This window comes from Somniosus microcephalus, chromosome 2 (genome assembly GCF_052327205.1).
Source record: "Somniosus microcephalus isolate GS21.2 chromosome 2, FLI_Smic_1.0, whole genome shotgun sequence".
Classification (NCBI taxonomy): Eukaryota; Metazoa; Chordata; class Chondrichthyes; order Squaliformes; family Somniosidae; genus Somniosus; species Somniosus microcephalus.
The window spans coordinates 157,181,040-157,192,250 of NC_140988.1; the positions used below are offsets into that span (position 1 = coordinate 157,181,040).

An 11,211-nucleotide genomic window follows, 5' to 3' on the forward strand; every position below is an offset into this window, starting at 1 on the left:
TTTAAGTTAATAAAGCCTAGATTAGAAAGGCAAATCTATTCTTCATTTCAGTCCCTTATTAGTCACCTTCCTTATCTGATCCCACCATCTAACTCACTCATTCTACCAGCCTCCACCCCAGTAACTAAATGCAAGCAATACAACTATCTGGAGTGAGGATTCAGCTTTTACAAACCAAAGAAATAAAACTCATTCAGATCATGCAGTGATAAGAAACCAGTCCTTTTTTTTTTCCCCCAAAATTATGGAATGCAGTCCCAATCAAATTCTAAATTACACAATCTCCCTTTGTACCTTCTTCACTTTATTATAGAAAGATGAATACCCTAACACACCTACAATGTTTCTGAATTGAATAGAGGCTTACAAGGCTCTTTGAGGACAACATTGTGCATGTGAAGGGAAGATGATCTACAAGATTTACATATATGCTTTAGCAGTCAAATATAGTTATGAACTTTTCAGATTAAAATACACTATAGATTTCAAAAAGTCTTTATTCACTCAACCTCCTTGTTGGGAGCGGGTTTGTCAGATTGATACATTGTACAATATTTATAAACTGGAAATGTACAATAAGTTACTATCTACAGGGAATTTGTACACAATGCCACACAACAAGACATACAATACTTCTCATAAGTGCATTGGATTGCTTTCATACCTGAATAGCAAAAAAAATTAAGTGCACTTTTTTCTGTACATTTTTAAGTTACGCTTTTACACTTTCTATACATTTTTTTCCCCTGTACATTTTTTTTGTAAACTAGGATTTCCCCTCTATACAGCTACATCGCAGAGGTTATAGGAAACTATTTTTATTTCATGTCCAAAAAAGTATTAAACTAGGAGAAAAGCACATTCATTGATCAACCATGCCAACCAGTACACCACTAATCACATAAAGTCCTCATCAAAAATATTTGGTTGGCACTTGAACCACCAAAAGGTTGTACAAAAACAAAATACTGTACCAAAAGCTCCTGTGTGAGGTAATTGCTGCTAAAAGATAAGAGCACAGTGGCTTTGACAGAGTACTATCATCTCATTCCTGTAATATTTACAAATTTAAGAGTACCCTTCCTCCAGATGGCACTTTAAAAAAAACTTGCATTTTAACATTACCAAAATGCATGCCTAACCCAACTGATCCTGGTTCTCTCTAGATCAGTTGGCGTGACGACACGAGAAATTGTTAATAGACTTGAGAATCCCATCACATCTGTCACTGTAACACAGCATGCAAAGAGTGGGGGGGGGGGGGGGGGGGGGGAGGAGCCAGGGAAACAGAGAAATATATATATTGGATTGTAGATGGGCAGGAACACCACATTGATGAAAGCAGCTGACAGGTTATTTTAACATTGGAAATTGACAATACTGTATTAGGAATTCCAGCAATTAAGGTTTACCGTCTACCCCTCTAAATTTGAAGTTATATAACTCAAATTATCTGTTAATTCAAATTGAAAAAGTGCAAACAAAAAACCCACCTCCTGTGAGATTCTATTTATATTTCTAAATTTAAATTATTGGATAATTCAATTTTTGGAGCAAATAAATTAACACGACTGTCCAGCTCCTTTTACTTAAAAAAAAAAATAACACAACCTGTCCCTTCCTTTATAGTATATAAGGGTTAGCAACTGGAGCTGGACATATTCCCTTCCCCCCCAAAATAGTGACATTCACTTCTCTCTTACTTTACAAAATAAACCCCCCCCCCCCCCCACAAAAAGATTCTCAATTGACATTTTACAAGCAACAGCTTGGGTATTAAAGGATAATTTCCAGTTACTGTTGGAGTCAGACTTGAAATATCAGTAATCTTTGAAAAAAGACATGGTTATTTGCAATTACTTGAAAGAGCAGTGTAGACACAAATCTATGCAATATCATTTTAACATTAGCCCTGATAAATTGAGGGCAAATATAATTTTTTTAATTCCAGCAAGAAAAGCTGACAAGTCAATTTATTGATTCTGCACTTCCAGCTGGGGGAGCCATACTTAAAAGCACCAATTCTCTGACCTGTACTCCCTTCAAGTGCAGCCTCCTGCCCCCCAGGAGTGCGGCAATGTTGAATTTATCCTTATGTTTGTCAATGGATATGGATAGCATGCAAATGTTTCACTCTTAGCAATGTACACAGTCAGAAAAAAAATTCATAAGGAGTACATTACTTTAAAAAAAAAGTTAATTTGCAGTTTGCAAGACACTATCAAGCCTTATAACTGCTACATTTTACATGGGAAAGTGCAGGAGCATCCTTCAACCATCTAAATTTGATAAATCAGATAATGGTATTTTAGATCAGATAATGGTATTTTAGAGAAAGAACTCTAGTTCAACTGGTCAATCCCAGAAATGTTTTGTGTGAATGTGCTGAATTTAAGTAAATGTTTTTTTGTTTTTGAATCACAAAACATCCAAATACAGATTTTCATCTCTAAAATAAAACTTAAAAAATAATGCCACGTGATATTTATATTACCACGTCTTGTAATTAAAAACACGAATAGAACTTGCTCTAGTAAAGAAATTGTGGCAAGCACTTCATCAATTTCCCAGGTAAAATATCTAGACCAAAAGTGGACTCTAACTGGTTAGAAGTCACAGCTTTAGATCAGTAAGAAGGTGATCATAGCTTAAGTAGTACTGAGGGGAATCACACAATGTTCAGCTGTTTTTGTTTATGCTCAAGTAGTACTGAGGGGAATCACACAATGTTCAGCTGTTTTTGTTTATGCTGCAGACAGAGCAAATTTTCTCTGGCAAACTATGATGGTGCTGGTAAGAACAATGTCAAATGGCAATTATGGGGGGTGGCGGCGCAAGACCTCCAGACTGATATAGATAACCTACAGTGGAAGTCTCAAAACTTTACATTACAAATCAATCCCATATTTAGCTTATGAATTAACTTAATGGGACTTCACTTTTTAAATGCCTCAATCTGGGCCAGCTAAAAGCTAGGACATGTAAAAGTGAGCCACAGTTTGAAGATTAAGTTTGAAAACAGAAATTTTGCCACTTGGATTGATGAAAGAGATCTTCAGGGAAGAATTCTCCTTCCGTGTCACTCTGTGGGGAGCTGCTCAGACTATCTTCGCCACAGCTCATTTCTTCACATGAATCCTCACTTAAAAGAAACAAAGTAACAATGAATAATAGAAAAGCACAAACTTCTCAAAAGCCTAATCAAATTCAGCACTGCACAATGTAAGCTATTATCTTTCTAGATATCAGAGAAAAACATATATTTTAATATAAAGAGAGAGAGCTCCGCTTCAGTGTCAAGCAACCATAGCTATTTACCTTTCAGCTTCACTGAAGCAGCCCGCTTCTGGGATAGTCGGCAGTTCAGGAACACTGTAGTAACTAGTCTGCAAATGACGGGCTGTGCGCCTTGAAACAATCCACACCAGTTTCTTGTTATCAGGTTTGCAGCATTCAGGTGAAGAGTAGTCAGCCAGGCATTTCGATACCAATTCACACCAGTACGCTAAGTCACAATGGCTAATCTGAAAGACAACATAGATGTCATTACCAATCCTTCTACAGACAACACATCTTACTGGAAAAGTTGCCTAATTTCCTATGCATTACATTGCTTTATACAATGTAATAATCACAGCACATAGAAGTTCGCTCATCCAAAATGAAAAGCAATGTACTCCAGAATCTATTCGGATTAGGCTACTAACATTCTTGGGTCCAAATGGTCATGGAAATGTAGTTTAACACAAATATTTTGCCAGTTACTGTAACAAAATTACATAGAACAGGTTCAATTGAAATATATCTGCCCAGAACTAAAATCTGAATGTTCATTATGGGTCTATGGTAAATTAAAGGCACTGCTTACACTTAATCATATTGCAGCAACAACGGAAAATGCGCCATGCACTATCACAACCCTGAATCAACCTATTGGTGATTTCCACAATAAAATCTGTAATTACAGGGGAGTGGGGGTGGAAACAATATTGAGTTTGTCACCTTCCCTTGCTCAGCAGCAGTTCCTGCAGATGGTAGTGTCCCTTGCCCATCCTGCTAACTAGTGTATGTCAAAATGGTAGCTTTTTAAAGCTAGGAAATGTACAGGTACGCGAGTTAAACGGAGGGTGTTTTGAGAAATACATCTTCCAATATACCTACTTTGGAATGTTTTTGAACACGCAGTATAATTTCAAACAAGTCAACAGATTTCAGGTTTTCAACTTCAACAGTCAAAAGGGACAATGCCAACACAGACGGCTGCAAAAGCAAAAGAAATTTCAGTCTAAAAGTTTCTCTGTAACACAATAGAAAATACTTAATGAGCTCAGGACATGGCCTACACATTGCATTTTTATAGTTTTATGAAAACACCCATCAAACTTACTTTAGCCCTGGAAAACACAAATCTGCAGTTGCAGGCTTTCAGTTGTGCTTCCAGTCTGTCGAGGATCAGAAATTCTTTCCTAAATGAAAAAATAAATATTACATAGTAATTCAGTCCTAAATCTCTGCAATCTGTCAAAGTCAATCAGGATCATCTTTGAAGTATGATGGTCATATTCACACACTAGCAAACAAGATTGTGTCTCGCATGGAGCAAAATTGTACATATACAAAAGAGCACATCTAGGATTTCATGGTACATATGGCACAGAGGAAATCTTTCAAAGTTTTTAAACAAAAGCAGGAACTTTGATAATATAAAAAAGGTAAGACGAGCAAGGTGAGAGAATTTTGAGAATGTAAATTACATTCATTCAGTCAAAAGTAGTACAGGGCATTCCCATCATTAATGGCCAGATACTAACCCTTCAGTTCGATGGTAGTGCGCCAAGGCATGATACAGGTGTAAAAAATGTAAGGCGGTGACAGCCTTAAATTCCCCATTTAGCTTTTCATAGACAATCTTCTGCATCCTCTTGAGATCAGACACTGTAAACTTGCAGTGGCTGATGCGAAGGAGGTCTTGGGCAGAAGGAATGTTGCATTCTTCCTCAATGGTCTTTGCTGCTAGATGGAAGACACTTATTCCAAGACAAGGCAGATGTTTTGGTCGCACCTACAGAAACAGTACAAAAGTCAGCCAAGTTTTACTAATCTTTAAAAAAAGTGAATCCAAGTAAAATAAAAGTTTAGTAGCCCATCGTGTGCAGTTTGAACAGCTAGCCATAGAAACACAGCCAAAAGGATGGAGCGACTGTTTGTAAATCTAACCTTCATCAATGACAAAAATCTGTCCAGTAAGTTAACTGCTAAAACAAAAGTTTCAGTACTGCAGCCGAAGAATCTGGTCAAACTCCGGAGATCTTCCACTTTGGCATCTCTTAACTTTGGGGAGACACAATCATCATTCTGCAAACCAAAAAATAAAGCATTTTCAATGGTCTCACCTGTCATTCAAACACATCAATTAGATTTAGAGAGAGAGGCCAAATTTGAAATTTCTACAATATTTTTAAGTCAGATTTGAATGGAAGTTAAATGCAGCACTCAAAGGATTAAAATATACTATTATTTCTGCTAATAGGACAATTACTATCAAGTATACACTGATTTAAAGCTTTGATGTTACACACAGCATTTTTTTAATAGCCAGAAATCAGGTTTGAACAGAACAGTTAGTGAAGCAACTGCAGAATTGCCTAACTAATCACATTCCTTATAAAACTTGCATTCCTTCACCAACATTGCATTTTTTGATTTCAAACTCCTGTTCTATGCCAGATCAGTGAGAGGAAACCCCAGCATCTTCAGCAACAGTGGGTTTGAAAGCATGCATCACTACTTCATGGCACACCATGCTCAAGCAAAACACCAACCCCTTCCAAAAATAAACAAACTTAGATTTCACATTTATCAGCAAAATATTTTCTCCTCAGTCTACATTATGACAAGTCAAAAATAGTTTAAACAAACAATGCTTGAGAAGGAGCAAAGTAGAATAGAATCATAGAATAGTTCAATACAGAAGGAGGCCATTCAGCCCATCGACGAGCAATCCAGTCAATCTCACTTCCTCCATATCCCTGCAATTTTTCTCCTTCAAGTATTCATCCAATTCTCTTTTGAAGGCTACTATTAAATCTGTTTCCACCAACCCATCATGTAGTGCATTCCAAATCCTAGCCACTCATTGCTTAAAATAGTTTTTCCTCATGTCACCTCTTTTTTTTTTGCCAATCACCTTAAATCTGTGCCCTCTGGTTATCGACCCTTCAGCCACTGGAAACAGCTTCTATCTAAACCCTTCATGATTTTAATCACCTCTATCAAATCTCCTCTTAGCCTTCTCTGCTCTAAAGGAGAACAGGTCTTCAGTCACTAACCTACCCTTTCTCCCAACACTATTTGATATCCAGTTTTTTTTATACAGCTATGAAGTGCTTTGGGATATTTCATGACACTAAAGATGCGGCCAATGTGAAAATCGTTGTTACGCTACGGCTTAGTAAATACAGGAGGAAATGCTCATTTTCCCCCCCCAAAACCTATACCGCTTACCTCCAAGGTTAATTCTATTGCATGGAGTCCACTCGCTCTTGGTAGAAATTTGGATTCTTGCTCCAAGTATTGATTTATCAGTTTATAAGCTTCATTGTTGTGCTCGTGGGATACCAAGTCTTTCATCTTTTAAAAAAAACATTAAAATTACAAATGCTTAAAAGTATTCATACTAACAGTCTCCTTTTTTTCCAAAAACACCTAGATCTGTGGCAGAATTGGGTCATTTAACATTCAGCTCATATTAACACAAGCTTTTCTTATGGTACAGCAAGTTTATCCTGTAACTAACTAGGCCATAGAGACCAAGGTATGATCCCTGCTGATCTCAGCCATTAACTGCACAGTTAAGGGCCTTACAATTTGCCTCAGTGTCCCCTGCTTAGTTTATTACAGTAAACACCCAGATCACCCCTCTCCCCCAGTTTAACAATGTAAACTCCCAGACTACTCCTCCTCCCGGTTTAACATGCAAGCACCCAGACCATCCCTCGCACCACTCCCCCCGCCCTGCCCCATTTAACAACTTACATTTATATAGCGCATTTATTGTAGTAAAGCGTCTCAAGGCTCTTCACAAGAGCGTGATCAATAAAAACTTTTGCCACCGAGCCACAGAAGATGATATCAGGACAGTTGACCAAAAGCTTGATCAAAGAGGTAGATTTTAAGGAGCATCTTAAGAGGAGAGGTAGAGAGGTTTAGGGAAGGAATTTCAGAGCTTAGGGCCAAGGCAGCTGAAAGCACAGCTGCCAATGTTGGAGCGATTAAAATCAAGAATGCACAAAAGGCCAGAATTGGAAGAGTGCAGAGAACTCAAAGACTTGTAGGGCTGGAGGAGATTAGAGAGCTAGGGAGGGGCGAGGCCATGGAGGGTTCTGAAAACAAGGATGTGGATATTAAAAAAAATAAAATCGAGGCATTGTCAGACCAGGAGCCAATGAGGGTCAGCAAGCACAGGGGTGAAGGGTGAACAAGACTTCAAGCAAGCGAAGACACAGGCTGCAGAATTTTGGATGAGCACAAGTTTATATAGGGTGGAAGATGGGAGGCCAACCAGGCATGCATTGGAATAGTCAAGTCTAGATGTAGTAAAGCCATGGATGAGGGTTTCAGCAGCAGATTAGCTGAGCCAGGGGCAGAGTCAGGTGATGTTAAGGAGGTGGAAATAGGCAGTCTTGGTGATAGAGTGGATATGGTCGAAACTCACCTTGGGGTCAAAACACACCACCAAGATTGCAAACGGTCTTGCTCAGCTTAAGACAGTTGTCAGGGATGGAAACGGTGGTCAGGGAATGGAGTTTGTGGTGAAGTTTAATGACAATATAAACACCCAGACTACCCCTCCCCCAGTGTAACATCAATGTAAACACCCGGACCACCCCTCCCCCAGTATAACATCAATGTAAACACCCGGACCACCCCTCCCCCAGTATAACATCAATGTAAACACACGGACCACCCCTCCCCCAGTGTAACATCAATGTAAACACCCGAACCTTTCTCGCTCTTTGAACTCACGGTTTTGCCGTTGAATGTTGCTCTTGGTTGTGATTAAAATCCGGGACTCGAGAGGAGGGGACGGGGTGTCGACGATCATCCACCCTCTCGATGTCTCAGCCCCCTCCCCGCTCCCTGACACACTCACTCTCTCGCCTGCCTATACTCTCGCTCTGCTCTACTCTCTCCTCTTCTCTCGGACTTCAATGTCGGATATTTACTGAAGGCGATGACATCACCGCGGCGGAGCCATTTCTTCCACTCGTGAATAAATCAGAAAAGAGTCCCCCCCTTCTTTTCCGAATCTTTCTGGTTTAACAGACGCAGCCTCGCTTACCGCCGCGCTTCCTTATACGTCCGGACGTTGTGTGTTTTGAGCACTGTTAATAACTCAGTGTTGTGCCAGTTCATTGTTTTGTTTATTTGGGAGCAGCGGAGGTGCATTCCATTCGCCGAAGGTGCATTCGGTCGCTCCTGTTAAATGTCCCACTCTGATTGGTCTGTTCGAAAAATCCGCCCAAAATAGCACATTTTGATTGGTCGCCGAACTCGGACTCTGATTGATCGGCATTAATCAGTTAGTGCTTGGTGATTGGGTGGATAGAGAAGAAGTAGGGTGCCGATTGGCCAGATGCAACACAATTACTGACTGGTGATTGGTGAAGCCGGACTTTAAACCTTCCAAGTACGTGTTGTTGAGCAGATTTCAACTCTGCAGGTTGGGGCCTTGGAGATTGTACCGGGCATGTAGCCTCCACCGACAACATTACTTTACACTGTAATATCTAACATTTTCAGATGCTGAAACCAGACTTTTTGGGATGATTTCGCTCTGGCAAATAAATTTATTATAGACAATTCGTGCCGTCTATTCATTTGATTGCTTCACGATGACGAACCCAGCATTTGGTTCCCCAGGGTTACCAACCTTCCAGGCTAATCCTGGAATCTCCAGGAATTAAACATTAATCTCTGGCGAGCAACCCAAGGTAGAAATAGGGGCATTCATAAAAAAATGTTTTTATTATTATCATTGAACATTTTTTCTTTATTATTTTATAAAAATATTGGAGGTGGGAAAGTGGGAGTCATGTGATATGTCCAACCAGAGTTGGCATACTGTTGTGTATGTACCTTTAAGAGAATAACTGGTCTCAGACTGCAGTACCAGCAGTGACCACCCCTGTATAAAAGGCGCTAGTGAGCCTCTGTTGTTTCAGTTTCACTATTGACTTCCATCAGTAAAGACTTGTTTTGTTCAACTCCTGCTGTCCGTGTTTCAATCATTCACGGACGTAATACTGGCGACGAGCAGATACGAACCTACCTACAGTCTGCACCACCTCCTGGGATCCATTCCTACAGCGAAGTGAGCAGAGGTCGAGGCCAGAAAGAAAAGAAAGTAAGAGGCAGTAGAAATGGGCGTCGACCGTGGGCATCCGCCCCTGTGCGGAGTTGAAGATTGCTGGAGAAGCTGTCGGAAGCGGGGCCTGGTTCCTGTCGACGGTGCTTCAGCTAATCGGGCTGGTGGCAGGTAGTGCACTGATCCTTCCTGGGCTGCGGCGGTCACGAACTCGAGTGGGTGGTATGCAACGGGGCCGAGCAGCGTTGTCGGGAAGAAGAGAGAGAGAGGGTGGAGCACACAGGGCGCGGCCGGTGCTACGAAGCCGGGCTGCGTATAGACCCGCGAAGAGGGAGGCAAGAGTCCCACAGGGTTGTTCCACGACGGGAAAATAATAAAAAAAGAAATATTAAACGCGCAAGAACCGCGAGGAGCTGCAGGTTGCAACGGGAACCGCGGAAAGCAGCGCTAACAACAGCGGGGAAGAAGGCAAAGCGCGGGAGGCGCCATCTTAATCAGCGGGGAAGAAGGCAAAGCGCGGGAGGCGCCATTTTATTAAATCGGGGAAGAAGGCAACGCGCGGGAGGCGCCATTTTAGATTTGCAAGATGCCGAAGACTGGCTGTATCACCGCTTTTGATAATACAATAGAGGACTGGATCACGTATGTGGAAAGAGTCAAGGTATATTTCGAGGCAAACGAAATAGCGGAGGAGAAAAGGGCATCGATATTGCTAAGCTTAATGGGCGCTAGAACGTACGGCCTATTGCGGGACCTGATTACTCCAGCCAAACCGAAGGCGAAGAGTTTTAACGAAATTGTTGCTGTCCTACAGGAACACCTAAACCCTGCACCGCTGTTGATAGCAGAAAGATTTAAATTCCACAGGAGAACTCAGCATAAAGATGAGAGCAATGCTGAGTACCTTACGGAACTACGCAAGCTATCAAAGCACTGCCAGTTTGGAGCAGGACTGGCAGATACCCTATGGGACAAATTTGTCTGTGGACTCCTGAGTGAAGGAACACAGAAGAAGTTACTCTCAGAGAAAGAGCTGACGCTAGATAAGGCTTTCAGCGTGGCAGTATCGTATGAAGCAGCAGCCAGGGGAGCTGCAGAAATTGAACAAAAACCACAGGAATACGGCACCCACGAAATGACACGGGGATTTGCAAAATGTTATCGCTGCGGCAGAACTAACCACGACCAGAAGGACTGCTGGTCCAAAGACAAAATATGCAGGCAATGCGGGAAGATGGGACACATTGCACGAGTTTGCAGGTCTGGGAAGAAGACCAGCGACAACAAAAAGGCTACTAAGGAACCGTACAAGAAAGTACAAAAGATGACGGACAGTAGTTCCGAAGACCAGATGAGCGATAGTGAATCCGGGAACAGGAGACTAAGCTGTCTCAAACTTCACAATGTAATCGCAAAAGAGGATCACCGAACCATTTGGATCACCCTCACGATAGCAGGGTCCCAAGTTAAAATGGAACTGGATACAGGATCAGCGCTAACCATCATGAATCGACGAGACTACGAGCGGCTATTTTCACACATACCCTTGAGAGAGACATGGACGGTGGACGGTAAAAAAGATGAAGACGTCACTCCTGGACGATTGTCAACAATCTTAGCTAACGCCAAAGAGGTATTTCAACAAGAACTGGGCACACTTAAAGGCGTAACCGCCTCGATAAAAATAGAAAAGAATGCAGTTCCCAAGTTTTTCAAAGCAAGACCGGTACCATATGCAATTCGCCCAGCCGTCGAGGCAGAGCTGGAGAATCTGGAGAAGGCAGGCGTGTTGTCTAAGGTCGACTGGAGCGAGTGGGCGACACCCATCGTTCCTGTCATGAAGA

At 41.4% G+C, this 11,211-nt stretch overlaps 1 protein-coding gene across 1 annotated transcript; it reads right to left on the reverse strand.

Moving 5' to 3' along the window:
* Positions 1 to 479: 479 nt before the first annotated feature.
* On the reverse strand, positions 480 to 8,348 carry ccng2 (cyclin G2). The gene is made up of 8 exons (XM_085964538.1): positions 8,026 to 8,348; positions 6,505 to 6,630; positions 5,218 to 5,355; positions 4,812 to 5,062; positions 4,388 to 4,466; positions 4,162 to 4,260; positions 3,319 to 3,524; positions 480 to 3,142 (listed from the first exon to the last, which is right to left on the reverse strand). The coding sequence occupies exons 2-8, from the start codon at positions 6,628 to 6,630 to the stop codon at positions 3,007 to 3,009; spliced, it is 1,035 nt and encodes a 344-aa protein (XP_085820664.1). The 5' UTR covers positions 8,026 to 8,348; the 3' UTR covers positions 480 to 3,006.
* Positions 8,349 to 11,211: the final 2,863 nt, after the last annotated feature.